General features: G+C 34.1%; 1 protein-coding gene across 2 annotated transcripts in view; it reads left to right on the top strand.

Moving 5' to 3' along the window:
• The window catches only part of LOC118205230 (glutathione S-transferase 1-like), a 159,217-nt gene that overhangs the window by 40,034 nt on the left and 101,303 nt on the right, over positions 1-17,880 (top strand). For both annotated transcript variants that reach the window (XM_085822751.1, XM_035377537.2), the window contains exon 2: positions 1,527-1,585. In XM_085822751.1, coding sequence (XP_085678877.1) covers positions 1,527-1,585 — 59 coding nt within the window. The remainder of the gene's footprint in view (positions 1-1,526; positions 1,586-17,880) is intronic.

Below are 17,880 nucleotides of genomic sequence, written 5' to 3' on the forward strand. Positions count from 1 at the left end.
TATGGGAAGAAGGGTCGAAGACCCTCGGACACATCTTTCCGGAGTGCTCTCTCTCAAGACTGAGCTAAAGTTGGGCTGTTACCTAATTGGTGCTCAAGGCTTTGCCAACGACAGGCGCATATGACTCCTTGCCACGAAGAATGTCGTGGGCTCGTGCTGACCTTCGTCAGACAAGTGAGATTAGTAACAATAACTTATTCCCTTGTGGTTATTATAAAATTCTCCTCAAGTTACCTCCATATTCTCAATACTTAAATCGTATGGAATGTGTATAGAGTGAGTTGAAAAAAAGAATAAGAAAATGTGATAGTTCTTCGAAAGCTCGTTTAAAAACAATTCTAATGGAAGAATGGAAGATGTAGAAATGCACTTCCTACGCGAAAAAACAGTTAAATCCTTCTGGAATAACATGGAAACGTAATTTTAGCTAAAGGATAGCGCACTAAAAACGGGATGTCTGTTTATTTTCATGTTTTAATTAAATCTCAGCTGCTTCTTCAAATTGTCCCAATGTTTTCGTGAGTTCATTTTCAGAATTATTTGAATAAATTATTATTTGCACAAAAGGGCTGTTAGTCTCGAAATGCGATTTTGCGCTGTTTCACTTTTCATTCGAGTTGTTGCCACTCGGAAAAACCTAAGATAATATTGTTTCAAATTTAATCTTTCTGTTATTGATTACACAACTATTCAAAAGCAATTCACGCAGTTAAGAATATTAGTTTTTTGACTCTTTAATCTGAGTGATTTAAATAAAAATGCATTTAATTCATGATGTATCTAATTAAAAACATTCAATATTTTAAAAAATATTATATTACTTTCTTTTACTCTTTAAATACACAGAACATATCTAACATTCTCACGTTAGTCTAAATGCATATTCATCTCCTATCTCATACAATGTTTCGTTATTCCACCAGAGTCCATTTCTGTCGACAATCTGTATGACAAACCATCTTAAACTTTATCTTGAAAACAGTTCTTTCAGAATGAGAGTGGAACTCTTTTATCACAGCTTATTGAATATCCTAGATATCTTCATGTCACTGTTCTTTGTAGTTAATTACAAGTGCGGAAAAGAGAGAAAAAAAATCACACGATTAGATGAGATTCTACGAATAAGGAGGATGCGGAAGCACAGTTATGGTGTATTTAGTGAGAAATTTCATGACACTGCATGACTTTGCATTGCCATGAATCAGAATTCCATTGTCCAGATGCCCACAAGAAAAGAGACGACGTCTAAATGTAAAGTCTGTACCTCTGAATATTCAGATGTAAAAGACAATTAGAGAAGATCTTGCACACTTACATTACTATCACAAGCGATTCTTTAAATCAAGGAGGTTAGAATAATTTATATTCTCACCTCTTTGCTTCTCATGTCCAGATGGTCCAGTATAACCATCGTAATTATAATGGGTAATAATTATTTCAGTTGATATATGATATATTGAACTCATTTCAAACTTTTGAGACAAGAGTTGTAGTTATTCATTAATAAACATTTGTTTCCCTTATAGATCAATCCACGGTCCTGTGTTCCTACGATAGATGATGACGGCTTTTATTTATGGGAAAGGTAAGTGGAATAATTACTATCAGTGCATACACGTGCTAAATCATAACAGCCCGCTAAAGTGGGGTGAATCTGAAAGTTTTCAGATTTTATGTTACGCCCAAAGAGCCTTTTTTTAGCGTTTTGTGTGTTACCTTACGTTTTGTGGATTCACTAGAAAAATTTCATATTCACAAATATTTATCTTTTATAATTAATGAAATTAAATATTCTCAATTGAGTTCTTTCAAAAGTATAATATCTTAGCTCTCTCTCACTCTCTCTCTCTTTTTGTTTTCGCACGTTGCGCTATGTTTCTTTCCGTTTTCGTCCGCTCATTGTATATCATAGTTGTTACTTCTCCCACCTTTGCAAAAAATATTTCTACTTGTGTACTACTGAAAATAGTATTCATTAATATTGAAAAATATTTTGAAGAAGAAAGAAGTGTGTTTGATCAGCTTTGAAATCTATGGCGTTTTATTAAAACTTTGTGCCAACCTAAGGTTGCTGTTTTTGCGATAGGCAAATCGTAAAGAACGATAAAACTCCTTTAAAGTCGAACTATTATTAATACAGTTTAAAATTAGTCGGATTCAGAATTGAATGATCTACTACAGTGGTGAAATTACAAGCCGGCGAATGCAGGATCTGAAACCAGCGGACGGGCCAGAGCATTTTCTAAACAAAATTTTAAAACGTATTTAACAAAAAAAAGTGAGCTGGATTTCACTCGAATTTTAAATTTCGCTTTTTTAAATATTCATCAAAACATACATGAAAAATAATAATAACAACGCAAAGGAAAAAACTCAAATTTATATTTAGTTTCTATCTGAAGTCTAAAGTTTGGTTTACCTGCAAGAAATTTCTGTTGGTTATACTTACAGACAGATTAACAACTAAATATTGTTACGAAATGCGCAGCTGCTATCAGCTGCTTCCCCACAAAGCGGGTTAAGGTTGCCAGAAAGTGGCAAGGAAAGGCAGGGCTGCCAGATTTGGCACGAAATCGCCCATTTGGCGACAAAATGGGCGATATACCATAAACGGAACGAGAACATTCTAGCCCTCTGACCGACCAGGGTTTTCGCTAGGAAAGCACGAATTTCCTGAAATTACTATGAGAAAAAATTATTTTCTTGATTTTAGTGTAAAAATCCTTCTGGTATTTTATACCTGTATTTGTATACTTTTAATATATTGCCTTAATTTCCTTGACATATTTTAATATGCACGTATATATACGTTCTTACAGATATCACAAAAAATATTCTAGATAATATCCGTATATATAAGGCCTTGCCGGTCAAATGGCTAGAACGAATTCTTACCGGCTTTCCTAAGAATGTTCCCGAAGGTAGGTCGAAAGGTATATATACTCTGCCTGTATGCGGAGAGTGTATGTTGATTTCAGAGCGATCGACCGAGTCGGAAGCTGTACTTTAGTGCTTTGCCGTGAAGCTGTCTTCTCCGTTATAGCCTGAAGGCTGTGTTGGTGATTGTTTCAGCGTGTTTACCGTGCTTTTTCGACGTCTTTAAACGCGTCTTTGGAACTCTTTTGTATAATACTGATAAATAAATTTTGTTTTGATGCTTCATCAACTGTCATTAATCACTCCAAATCCACGAAGCAGTAGAACGCAACAATAATTAAATTTTAGACTGTCATTTATTCAGGTAATTCCAATATGTTGAATTGACGAATAAATTACTTACTTAACCTGAAATTTCAGTATACCTAAATTCCAGCAACTGTCAGCTGGCAAACTAAATTTATTGATTTGTACCAACATGGGAAATTCTCCAGTCTTACTCTAGTCACGCTGTCACGAGTATTCATTGACGAATCTCAACGTATTTAATCTATCTTTCCCCCTTGAACGGCAGTTCTGCACATAAGCTCAGTTTCCTCATCTGGCCTATAGTTTGATACCGGCCACAAAGTCAGTTACAACAAAATGAATCCTAAAATAAATAAATAAAATAGTATACAATATTACAATATACACAAATAACAATATAATAAATTAAATATTTATAGAAATTCACAGCAATGTCATTTTGATTACCTAATTTTAAGACATATTAGAGCTCCTCTAACAAATTTACTTATGAAAGAAACCCCATATAAATGGACTGATGAATGTCAAATAGCTTTTCAAAAATTAAAAGATGCATTAATTTCTAGGTCTATTTTAACTTTGTTTAATCCTAAATATCTTTGTCATGTATTTGTTGATGCATCTAAAAAAACTGTTGGTGCTGTTTTAAAACAAGAACATCCCGATGGTTCTTAATTTCACTATTATCTTTAGGAGTTGCTCGATATTGTCGCGTTTTTTCTTTTCTGACACCAGTTGTTACGTTTTTTTTTTCTGTCACCAGTTGTTACGTTATTTTCTTCCTTCACTTTCGTATGGGGTTTGTAGATTTGGAGTGAATAGCGACGACACTTGATGAAGTATCGAAACACACTTTATTTACCCAATGTTAATGAGGACAGCTCCAATAACATTTTTTACAGTCGTCGAAGATCTACTATAAACACGCTGGAACAATCAGCGACACAGCCTTCACACTGTCAGGCAATAACGGTGGAGACAGCTTCCTGCAAAGCACCAGAGAACTGCTCCCGACTTCTCTGCTTAGTCGTTCTCGGAACTCCACGTACTCTCGAGACTCTCCCCGCTACAACTCGCGATGCACTCGACGACACACGAGAACAGTTCCCGACTCTTCGGTTCAGGCGTTTCCGGAGCTCAACACGCTCTCTCGACGATACACTAACCGCGATACACTAACAGACTCCTTCGGTGCACTCGGCACTCGCTGCCCGGCTGTCAACTCGATCGACTCCACAGGGATTGACTCGCTAGGCGAGATACACTCACTGACTGCGGACCAGCAGGGTTTATATAGCTTTCGGCTTGTGTTCGAGAACATTCTGGGGTAAACCGGTAAGAATTCATTCCAGAAGGTTCTCCATCCGTCCATGGGATAGCGCCAATTTTGTCGCCAAATGGGCGATTTCTTGTCAAATGTAGCAACCCTGCCTTCCCTTGCCATCTTATGGCAACCCTAAACCTGCTTTGCGAGGAAGCTATGTTACCTGTACATTTCGTAACAATATGGTCTGTAGGCTATTGGTAATTCAGAAGTTAATACAACTCTGGGGGTTTCAATCTTAATACAACCAACATCATATTTAGTTTTAGCAAATATATGATTATTTCTATTCAGCAATTTTTGCAATTTATTATCAGAATTTTCACTATTTTTAAGATAATTGCCAGACGTTTTAGTACTAATTTCACTTTTACATACAAAATTGTTTTGAAAAAACTTATCTCATTTAACATTTTTACTCACCTGCTTTCTAAACTGATAAATTTGATAATTATCAAAATTCAATTGTAATTTGAACATTGAAACACAAGATGAGGATAATAATAAATAATTTAAATTAGAATTTACCACATAAAATATTACATGCATTAAGGGTTACGTAAGATCCCATGATTAATTTTAATGACGCAGTTTAGACATTCAGCGCTATTTTTAGGACAAAGAGATGAAGTTCCCAAATGAAATAAAAAATAAAAGAGCTTATATAGTGAATTAAATTTAGAAGTTTGCTTTCAAATTTTTATCTTACATATATATATTAGAATTTAACAAATATTCTCTATTCGTAATTAATATTAGCTTTATACGAAAAGAGAATATTTGTTAAATTCAAATTTCACTCCTTGCAGCAAAGGCGCAAGAGAATTATTTAAATTTAATTTTACTATTTTCTTGTGAAACAATATATATACAAGTATATATACTTGTATATATGTGATGATTTTGCGGGTAGGCACAGGAATGACAAAGCTGGACAATATAACTACATCAGAATCCAGGTATTGTTGTGGATGAGTGTAAGGCGGCATACAATGACGACAGAGAAAAAGTTAGCTGTTTTGATTCCACATTTTTATTCAATTCTCCCCGCAGATTATTTTTACTTTCGATTAAATTCTCCAAAATTACATATTCAATATTGATTTAAACTAAATAAGATTAAATTTACTGTTTCATACAATTCGAACAAAGGGAGACAGATAGGAAGAGCGGCAGCAAAAGTCTGATAGCAGCAGAAGGAGAAAGCAGTCTGACGAAAAATGGAGCTAACTTTGTATTTATACTAGCTGTTGCATAACATGCCAGAATGTTCTCGAAAGTACTTGTCTAGGGGGGAGATCCTGAAATTGCGGAAAGTTAATTATAGGTTGCCTGTTCGCGTAGGGCAAAACCATCATATTTTTTATATTTTACATCTGTGTGTGTGTATGATCAGGTTAGGTGATTGGAATATGGCAAAGCGCACGCAATCATCTGCTTAAGATGAGGGACACCTTTATGGAACACTTTCTAATGAAAACTAGCCCGCATTCACTACAAAAACTAAAATAAGGAATATGTACGATAAAATTGTAACTTTAATTTGCAATAGCTCTTTAAGTCTTCTTTTTAATTTGCTTATTTCTCTTTTCTGTCGTAAAACAGTAACAAGCCTATAACAAAGATCTCTGAAATGCGTCTCTTATATAACGCTTATGACGTAGTTACATAAAGGCCAAAGTGAAAATGTAGACATTTACCTAAGTATTACAACCAAAATTTGTAATGAACCAATAGTAAATAGATGACACTACTTAACTAACTTAACGTTGGTATAATCACCGCCCTTCTCACACTTCCTTTGTTTTTTGAGCGTATTGTTTGCAGCTTCTATTCCTGTCACCAATTACGTAATTAAAATGTAAACTTGTTATTTGTGGGGCAGCGAGTGCAGTTTTTCTCTGCTCTTGTGTATTAATTTATTGTATTTCAGTCAATGAATTATGCGAAAAATAAAGAATATCCGCGGATTTTCATAACAACCTGTTACTGTAAGAAATAATCACCAGACAAAGCCATCATCATGTTCTATGTTAATACATAAAATTTCTATCCTATAATTACGTATACGATCCCAACTGAATTTTACAATTGTTTCTTAATTATGCTAAATTAGTTCTCAGAACGCGTCAGGCTAGGTTAAGAATATCCACTCATACGGAGAAAGGCAAGTGCAGTGACATTCCTTGAAAATCACAGTGATTTGCACTGGTGCGAAGAATCGAAATGCTTTGTGTCAGACAACCAGGAAATAATAATTCAACTTTCATTTTTATATTTACACTTATCTAATAATAATATTTGTTTCTAAGAGTTTGATGGGTTGTTACTAAGAACTGGCACTTGCTTTGAAAGGAGAAGTTTGGAAAACAGGGATGCACTGCACTAGGATGTACAGGAGATTATTAAGAATTATATCTACATCTAATCTGTAATATTATAGCAGGTATTAAAAGAATTATACCTGCTTTCGATACATACCTTGTCCACAAAAGTCGTTACCCACACTTTATTTTTGCAACTTTTGGCCGTGAAGATTACTTCCAATCACAAAAATATTTTAAATGAAGCAAAGATTCATGTTTTCGTATTTTTTAATTAAAAAGAATTAATTTAATAAAAATACAGAATCTCACTTTTTTACACGCTTCTTTTGTTCCTACTTATATTCAGGAATGTTTGTACTCGTTTATAAAATATAAAAAATAGAATGCAAGAAGTGGACTTCCGTACAAGAAAAATTCACCGAGATATTTGATACAGAAATTGGGAATGATATTCAGCAACCGTACGTAAATTGAAGAACGAAATGTTTGCATTAGTACGTAACTAAGAATAAAATATCGTTTAGAAAAATATTTCTGGTGTTAAGAGATTATCTGATGAGCATTTCGATATATATTATTGTGAAAAATATTGTTCAATATAATTTTTTCTCATTCACGGAATCTTAATTAATTTGTGCTCTAGAAAATACTAGTTGGTTTCGGTATTGACAGCTAGCAAACTTGAAATATTATTTGCGTTAATTAAAAATGAAAAATATTTGCACTTAATGAATTTTTAAATGCTGACTTAAATTTAATGAACGATTACAATGAATTTAATTAAGTTAAATTTAATGAATGATTAATTGGCATTTAAGGAGATAAAAATCGAACTCGAATTATCCTAATTTATTTATTGACCAAGTCTGAGAATTTCTGATACATAGTCTCGCGCAATTGAGATATCCCCCCCCCCCTCCGTACAGTGTAGCCATTGCTCGCTTTGAAGTCGTTGAGTTTCTTAATCAAAAACTTCATGAATACTTTACAAAATATCAAATAGATAATACAACAAATTCCGAATTTGGGCTTCCAGATGTCCTTATTTAAGTGGAGGACTATTGTATTCAAAATTTGATGTCTCTATGTACCGTTGCTTTTTGGACAGTACGAGAAGCAGACGACAGTACGAGATTCATGCAGATTCTTCATTCTTTAATTTCTTTAAATATAATGCAGGGCTATCTAATATTTTGTGGCAACAATTCGAAAAGTGGAACGGCATTTTATAGTCCTTCTGAGCTAACGCTTCTTTGGGCTAATAATAATAAAAACGTGAGATTCGAGTACTACAAAATTGAACGGGATATTTAATTTTAAAGTTTATTCAGAGGCCTTACGCACACAGAAGAGCAAAATGTTTGCTTTTATCCGTAACTAAAATAAAATATTAACTTAGACAAAGGTTTCTGGTTTTAATAGATGATATGACGATCATTTAAACGCTCGAAAAAAGTATTGATCAGAATAATAATACAAAAAATGGTTTTATTCTCAGTATTTTATTGAATTCCTTTTCCGGCACGCATAGCTAATTCGTAACATTATTTGCATAAATAAAATAAAAAAACTGATATGATACTACATGACGTCCTTGTAGAGCGTATTAAATTATTTTACATATACGTATTTTCCTCCTCTTCATTTAAACTAAGCTCCTCAAATAACACTAATTTAATAACTCAATCCCTTACGGTTAATTAAGTTTGCAGTTTTTGATGCCATTTTCTACTATACAACAGAAAATGACATCAAAACCTTCGAATTTTGGAATTAAACATCCCGGTTAATTTTTCACGTACAAGTGTCAAATTTCTTGCATTTTTATTTTTTAATAAAGAGTAAAAAACTTTCCCAAATTTATATATAGTACTCGGAGGAGATTGCATTAGAAGTTAGATTTCAGTATTTGCCGAAAAGTTTTTTTTTTTTTTAAACATTTGACATTGCCAAAACACGAATATTTTCATCATTTCTGTATTTTTGCTGCACTTCATTTTAACTTGCTTCCTCGAATTATTCTAATTAAATTATCCAGTCCTTCAAAGCGAGTTAAAATTATTTCGAAAATTGCAAACTTTGAAATTAAATAGCCCTCTCATTTTCGTCATTTAAAACACTTCTGTAACTGGAAGTATATGACTACGACCAACGATTGCGAAAATAAAGGCCGGGTAAGAGGGCATATATATATATATATATATATAAACTTGCCAATTGCAATAAAAAGGCGAAGTGCACAGCTAGATATTATAGCAACCCCATGTACAAAATTTCAACGTTGTATGATAAATAGTTTCTGACTTACGAGAGATGTATACATATATACGTACGTACAGACGTCACGAAAAAATCCCATCTGAATCCGTTTTGGAAAAAAAAAAGAGTCTTGGATATTTCTGTCAATATATGACACCCGAAATTTTTCGCGATTACAATACTTCCTTGTCGTTTCGTACAAGGAAGCAAAAATTGGCATAAAATAAAATTTTAAAAATTAAAATATATTCCTAGTGTATAATAAATTGTTTTTGTGAACATAAGATTGTAACTCTAAAGTAATAAAACTTTTTGAGAATATTAATCACGTATTTTTAACATTTGGAAATTTATAAATTATTTGTGTAAAATTATTTCCGGCGTTTAAATTTTCACAGAATTATGATATAAAGAATATTAATCATTAGTAAATAATAAAAGAGTATAATTGAATGGTATTTAAGGAGAAAAATTAACTTCGAATTATCTATTAACCGACCCCTCTATAGAAATAGAATATAACACCAAAAATCGAAAATTTTGAAATTGTATCTATCAATTTTAGTCGTGCGGGAGTGAATTTTTTTATCTTTTTAAAATTATTTCTTAATGAGCAAAAAAATTTCCTAAATATAATTTTAAGGATTGTATACAAATTAAATATATATACTGGTGGACAAAATTAAGAGATGGAAAACACTTTCCCATATTCCTTCTAAAATACCAGACAAAACCTGAACGGTTGATTGTCATATTAATATCACTGTAGCGTTGATGTCGCTGAGATGAGTTTATGTGTTCTTGTGTACGTAGCTACGCCAGCAGGATTTGTAAGTTCGCGTCCAGCTGTTCAGCTCATTTCGCTCTGCAATATATAGTAGTGAATTTTATTATCTTTCTTGAACAATTTTGCAGTTTTTTACCGCATTTTAGCTGAAATGAGTATACATAATCGCTTAGCTAAAGGTGCGAAATGAAGAATCGTAGGTAGGCTTGAGGTAAGGCAATGCCAAGCTCAGGTTGCAAGAGAACTGGATGTAACACGAAGTGTCATCTCTAATTTGTCATCTCTAATTAATAATCAGCGGATCTAATCTCAAATCAGCGGAACAGTGTCCAAACGACCAGGACAAGGTCGTCCGAGAGCCTTAACGACATATGATGAGAAGAGATATTCGGTACTTTCTGCCAAGCGCCAGAGGACGTTTACACCCACACAACTGTCTTGTCACCTCGCTACTGCCACAGGAACATCAGTTTCAAGGAAGACAGTTTCCAGAAGGTTCTAAGAGACAGGACTGTATGCCAGAAAACCCACTATTTACATCCTACTCCCTCCCTTCCACAAAAGAGAGGGCTTACAGTGGTGCATACAATACCAACACAGGATACAGCTTCAGTGGGCTAATATTCTCTACATAAATGAGTCCATATTCAGTTTACAGCCTCATTATACGTGATTATTGACATGGAGGAGACCCCATACCAACCCAGCAACATCATGAAAAGGTTAAATTATGGTGATGGAGGAGTGATGGTTTCGGGTAGGGGATCATGCAAGATACCCGCACACCGCTCCATGTGTTTGACACAGTTTCCGTGAATGTCGAAGAGGTACAGGCAGATACTAGAGTCCTACGTGTGGCTTTTCAGGGGAACTGTTGGCCTTGAGTTCATTTTTATGGACAACAATGCACGACCACATACGGCCCATTTGGTTGATGACTATCTGGAAAGCGAGGATATTCATGAAATGGATTGTCCATCTAAATCTCCTGACCTTAGTCCTATTGAACACGCTTGGTATGCGCCCGCGAGGACTTCTGCAATACACCAATCCCCAGCCAGGACTATTCAGGAGATAAAAACTGCTCTGGTGAAGGAGTGGGTGCGATTTCCACACGCCCTTCAGAACTCTCTTATTAACAGCATGGCTACGCTTGTAGAGACATTAGGTTATTTGGAAGCAGGAGAAGTGCAAAATGAGCACCTTCACCAGGAATCGAACCACGGACCTCTGGAATATGCGCCCAGCGTGCTGACCACTACACTACCAAGGCATACTAAGAAGGTGGGAGAAATAAATTCCCCTCTTTAAATCCCCCTTTTAAAGAGCGACTGGGGTTTTAGGGGACCCATTCGCCAAACACTGGGTGTGGAAAATCATCATCCACCACCCTTTGAATTCGGGCGCCACTGTAGAGACATTAGGTATTTTTGAAGGAGTCATGAAAAAAGAGTCTTCGCCGGGGATCGAACCACGGACCGCTGGAATACGCGCCGAACGTGCTGACCACTACAGTACAAAGGCATGCTAAGAAAAATACCTTATAGTCTTTGTGCATGCTGTTTGTCTGTCAGAGGCGACTACAGACCATATTAGCCATATTTTTACTGCTATCTTTCAACCTCAAGTTTAGACAACATTGTATTCTTGGCCATAACTCTTGCTAATGAATGACATTTTCATTGTTGTTTTGTACCCATTATTATCATACAATAAGCTATATCAATACCTAATTTCATTTATTTCTATCCAGTGTTTCTCGAGATATTTGGGAAAAAGTGTTCCATCTGTTAATTTTGTCCAAACAGTGTAGTAACTTTTATATAAAAACTAATTTTTTTTAAAGCGCTTCCATTCTTGAACGAATTTTATATTTTCTAGATGTTATTGTAAGAAGGGCAGCAGCGAGAGAAAAGTAGCTAAACAGAGAAGCAAAAATGGAATGCGACGTGTCTAAGATGAAAAGCGCAGCTCAGAGTGATTTAGTTTCATTCCAGAGTTGTCCTCGTCGGCTAATAATACGTTTTGGTCTTTAAATTCGAATTATTATTGCCAGAAGCTTTACTTTAGCGTTATGCAAGGATCATGTGACATGGATTAATTATTAAATGAGTTAGTTCAAATCGATTTATTATACACAGGTACAAGTTTTAAGACAAAAAGGGCAAATAACCGCATTAAAATACAGAGTTACAGACTACTGCAAATTAAAGTTAGAGCTCTGAATTATATATTTAGTTATCTTATTAATTTGTCTTTCATTACATTCACTTTTGCATTTATTAACTCCCATAAGAATGCAAATTAGTTAAACACATAGGTAAGTGTTGAGTTCTTAAGTTTGAAGGGAGGACCTTTGGCAGCTTTTACGGATCGTTACTCTACCACGCTTTCCTGCTGCTTGAATTGAATTTATCGGCTTTAGATTCGATCCGCAGATTCTGTTCTGCGAATATTTAAGGCCGAGCTAATAGTTAAGTACGTTTTAATTTGTATTTCACAATCGGTATAGCTCCAACTCATGTTGTGACGTACCCGAAAGTTTCAGAGTTTGTGTTCTGTGTATTTTAAATTTTGTGTCACCATCAGGTTGACGTATTAATAAATAGTTATTTATTTATTAATGTTTAATAAACCTCCATTTCGAATTAGTGATCTCTGTAGTTAGGGATTAAACGAGAGGATAAGTTATCTGAAGGTCTATAGTTCTAGTAGCTTTGGGACATTAAATTTATTTTAGAGCTGTACAACTGTCGCCCAGACAGTATAGTGGTTAGGGGAGGTAAACCGCTGAGTTGGCTTCCGACCCAGGTATAGATATATCCATGCAGAATTTGTTACCAACTCGGCGGGAGTCAACCACTAGCTACCAGGCCGCAGCCCTTGGCAGCCTCAGCTGAGCAGAAGATATTTATAAAATGCAAAAAAGAGGTATACATGGGCATACAAGGACTTGAAGAAGAGTACAACAATGTACAAAGAAATATATACATGTGCATATAAGGCACTTGAAGAAGAGTACAATCAAAATATATGTATATACATTTAAATATCAACTCATATACAGATATATACACACTTACATACATATATATTCCGAAACAAATAAAAGTATACATACTCTCACTCATATTGATATATACATCTTATACATATACGTTATCATGATAGTTAAAGTTTACAAGAAGCATGCCATTGAGGTACGCGTGATCCTTAGTATAAATTAGATACCATATATAAAAGATATAAACATGTACAGATACATTACAGCATTCAGATGCAGTACAAACTTTATATATGAGAACCTGGCACAACATAAATACAAAATTATATATTGAACATACATATCACATACTCTGTTGCTGACATATTGAACTAGCTTATATAGACTTTTATGGCTACTATCTTCCAGCGTCAGAAAAGTAATTGCTAGTACAGTAGTCAATTATTGTTTTCAGTTTTCGGTGGAGAACTCTGTTATTTTGTAGATTTTGGAACCAATTTGGCCAGAATCTGGCTCCTGGTTGCTTGAGGCTGTTAAGTGCTGTGTGTGGGCAGGAGAACACAAAATGGTCTGGATGACCCTCCTCCCCCCATTCACAGTTACCATTCTCTCTGAAGCCAAAGCGGCAGAGGTATGAAGGGAAGTGGTTAGGGGAGCCTACTACGGTACCGAAGGATCCGGGTTCGAATCCCGGAAAATAATGGATATTTGTAAATGTTTAGTGCCTAAATATGCGGAACGTCCTCTCTTGTGGATTGGTGGAAGGAGAGAGGGTGGAAGACCTTCCGATCCCCCCCTTCTGTGCTCTCTCTTAAAAGTGGTGGTGGAAAATAAAATTCGAACCTCTTTTTCGTAGTAGGCTCTGGTAATCTTTGCTCCATGTAATATGGGCAAGACAGCAACAACTGTACAACTTACTAAATTTTCCTTAATGTATTATATATTAGTAAATTAAATCTCGAGAAGAAACACTTAAGAACTTTCGCTAGGTGAATCTTACTTAATTCTTTCATCGTTTCCAACAAAGCTTTAAATGAAAATTTATGTGGGGTCGTATGTATGTAAGTGCCGTTGTTCAATCTAATTTACCCCATGCATCCATTTCCAGAAAATTATCCTCGCCCCTCTTTTTCAGAATTCGAAAAATACATATACATTTATTTAGGTTTAGATTATTTTTTAATTTATTTTTACAAATTAAACAAAAAAGTATAGAAAATGTTGATAAATGCTCAAGTTTGAATGAAAGTAGATTTTTATATTTATCAAATAAAACTAAATACTTAACAGCTAAAAATAATAATAAATAAATGAACCTCATTTCCCCTTGAAAATCTGAATTACTTCACCCTGGCTGAAAATGTATGCATTCACCGAATAATAACATTAAACGAAAAAAAAGAAAAGTTCAAAATAGCAATGGAATTCAACTAATTTAATTTGTTAACTAGAAACATGTAACTAGATACTTTCACAGCATTTTTATTAGGGAGTTGCAAAAGCTTGTTTCAAAAGTTACAAAAGCTGTCTGCAATGTCTTTAATGCAAAAGTTCAATTATGAACTGTTCATAACGCCTCTGGAAATTATTTGACCCATGCTGTAACCCTAAATTTTAAAACTCGGAGAGCATCCCTCATTGAAAAAGAATGTCAATGTAAAATTTTAAATTAAGAAAAAAAAAATATTATATTAATACTTATAAAAAAAATCTGAAATGTTTCAGATTTTAAATTACGTCCAAAGGGGCGTTTTTTAACATTTTGTGTGTTACTTTTCTTTATTAAATATCATGTTCCTCGGACTTAAACCATAAGATCCAGTGCAACAGCAATATCGCAAAATAGTTTTGAAACGAGCATATCTTTAGAATTTCCGATACAGAGACTGACGCGCTGGAGATAAAAATGTTTTTTCTGCACAACGTTGCCATTGCTCGCTTTGAAATCCTTGAGTTTGTTAATCAAAAATTCGTCAAAGTTTTAAAAAATAGGAAATCGATCATAAAACAAATTTCAAATTTCATATTTGGTCTTCCACATGCTCGTTGGAGGATTACGTTATTCAAAATTCGATGACTCTATGTACCGTTATTTTATGACAATGTGAGAAATATACATACATTTACGCAGATTTTCATTATTTAATTTCTTCAAATATAATGCAGGACTCTAACATTTTATGGCAACAGTTTGAAAAGTGAACCGACATTTATCCGTCCGACGCAAAATGGCAAAACGAAACTAATAGTCCTTCGGGATTCAAATCCCTTTGGACTAAAAAGTAACTTTAGTTCGGCTTAATATTTTCAGGGAATAATTATATGCTTCTGAGGAAAAAAAAAAAAAAAAAAAAAAAAAAAAAAAAAAAAAAAAAAAGGTTCTGTACTTGATTACCCTCAAAATTGATAGAGTTACTCAAAATCTACGCTCAATTAAAATTCCTCTTTTTCCTTATTTTAAATGGTTGACTAAAATCAAAACCGAGCTGCTTGGCGACTTGATTCCTTACTTGGCGACATTTTTGAGGACATATTTTCCACGTTTTCGTATACAGAATGAGGGCACTTCAGCAGTTTGGCAACAATATCCGAATGATAACATTAATCGCGATCGCATTAAGCTGCGTCTGCTGTTAAAATTATTACGCGTCGAGTTAAAATGACAATTTCTGTAGTACTATAAAATAGAACTCTTTTGATATATTTTACGATGCTCAAAAACAGAATTCTTTCATTTCTGTCATCATTCTTTCCTTCTTCCTGACTGAAAATTTTGATGTCAACCGAAGCATTTCCGAAGCCATTCAACGTCATCCAAAGAATCACAAGGTCTTTAATGTTAGCTGTTGATGAACAGGATGTGACCTTCTATCTTTTTTTGATAACCTTGAATATTCTTTTCATAGAAAATCAGTTCTTGTTTTAGATGAAAAATCATTCATCGTGTTAGACTGAAACAGTTACGGTGTCAGTTATCTGACTGCATCACAAAGAATTTTAATATAATTTGAAATTTTAATGTAATTTAAACGTAATTATAATTCATATGACGAACGAACAAAGATTAAAAGTTTAAAATATTCTTATACTCGAAAACATAAACATATTTACTTCGTCATTTAAATAGCTTTAAGGAATTATGTATTCTGTTAAGAAAAACAAAACGACGCCGTTTTCCTAGAAAATTAACAATTATAATTTCAGATAATTAATAGGATTTCTTTTTGTTTTTAAAGTACAGCTTATATTTTACACATTTCAGATTTTCCTTAAAAGTTTAGTAATGTATCTTTGACCAGTAAGAAAACGATCAATAATTAATGCTTTTATTATTATTCATAGCAAATTCAACATGGACATATGATCCATTTCTTTTCATCTCTACTGTGTTACATTTCATAATGATTAGAATATTGAAAGTGATATTTTAGATTCATTTTCTGAAAGACTTGAGAAGAATTATTGTTTTCAATTTTGGAGATGTATCGATCTTTGCATATTTATAAAAGATTTTGACTCATTACAAAGAAGGCCTTTACGGAAGATAATATTTGCTTGCAAATAGTTAATGAAAGATTTTGATTACTTGCATTCATTCATATGTACATTCTACAACACGCATTTGTTATACAAAGAAATTAAAGTTTTTAGAGTAACAAAATTTTAATTTCATTGGTTAGAGATAGCCAACTAAAATTGATCAAGAACCACCGACTGATGAAGGTTAGAATAAAAAAGTTAGGTTTAAAAATTTGTGTTTTAATTGTATTTTAGAATTCAATGTTAAAAACACTTACAGTGAAATCGCGGCTCACGAATTTAATTCGTTCTTGAAGGCCGTTTGTCATTCAAAATATTTATAAGTCGGAACTGTTTTAGCCATAGGAATTAATATCTACATATAATAAAAGAAACCATCTGTTTGGCTTTCGTTCGTGCTGCGCGTAAGCTAATATACCCAGTGCTACGAAATTTGGTACATAGGTGCATCTAAACAAGCGCCAGTGCACCTCGGAGCGATTTTTTCAAAATTCGAATAAGAATTTTTTAAAATATTTTTTAATGAAATCGCGTCATTTTGAATAGTTTCATTCTTTTAGAAATGTGGTTTTGGCAACAGTTTTTCATTCAATGCTTTGTATACTGAACTGCTGACTGTTGAAAATGTGAGATAAAATACTGCTTATTTTCTTTTGATTTTTCGACACGCAACACGCACATCGCAATCTTTTTATTCTGGCGCGATGGATAAAGGATAACTTATTTATACATTATAAAATATCAATTTATAGTGATTGTCTGTCTGGTTTCCAGGCCTTAAAAATTACGAATGTAAAAACTCATTAATTGTTGATATTAAATGTCTCTATGAAGAAATCACCAAAATTCATGTTGTGAAATTTAAATGGGTTAAGTCCCATGTTGGGATTTTGGGTAACGAAAGGGCCGATGTGTTGGCCAAGGAGGCAGTTTTGGGCGAATCCGGGGAGTGTTCCATTGTCCAACCATCCAGAAGAATTCTTGTAAATAAAATAAAGCAATTTTATGTTGATATGTGGAAAAAGGATTGGAATGAGTCTGATAGAAAAAAGGATTACAGTTATAATTTGATCCCTACATACACTGACTACCAATAAGTATTTGGACACCTGTGAAAGAAAAGAAAAACTAACTTTATTCAAAATCAATAGTTGGTAGAGCCTCCACGAGAGGTAATTACAGCGTGGACCCTCCGGGGCATACTTTCCACAAGTCTTTGTGTGACAGCTAGCGGTATTTTCTTACACTCCGCTTGGAGAAGACATAGAAGTTCCTTCACCGATTTTGCACGGGTAGTGCACCCCTGAATTCGGCGATGCAACTCGTCCCAGAGGTTCTCGATAGGGTTCAGATCTGAACTCTGGGCAGGCCAGTCCATTCGATGAACTCCATTGGCACCATACCAAGCCTTGGTTAACGTCGAAACATGACAACTGGCATTGTCGTCGTGAAA

This window comes from Stegodyphus dumicola, chromosome 8 (assembly GCF_044657685.1).
Source record: "Stegodyphus dumicola isolate Sdum_Otavi_A_Nest chromosome 8, ASM4465768v1".
Taxonomy (NCBI): Eukaryota; Metazoa; Arthropoda; class Arachnida; order Araneae; family Eresidae; genus Stegodyphus; species Stegodyphus dumicola.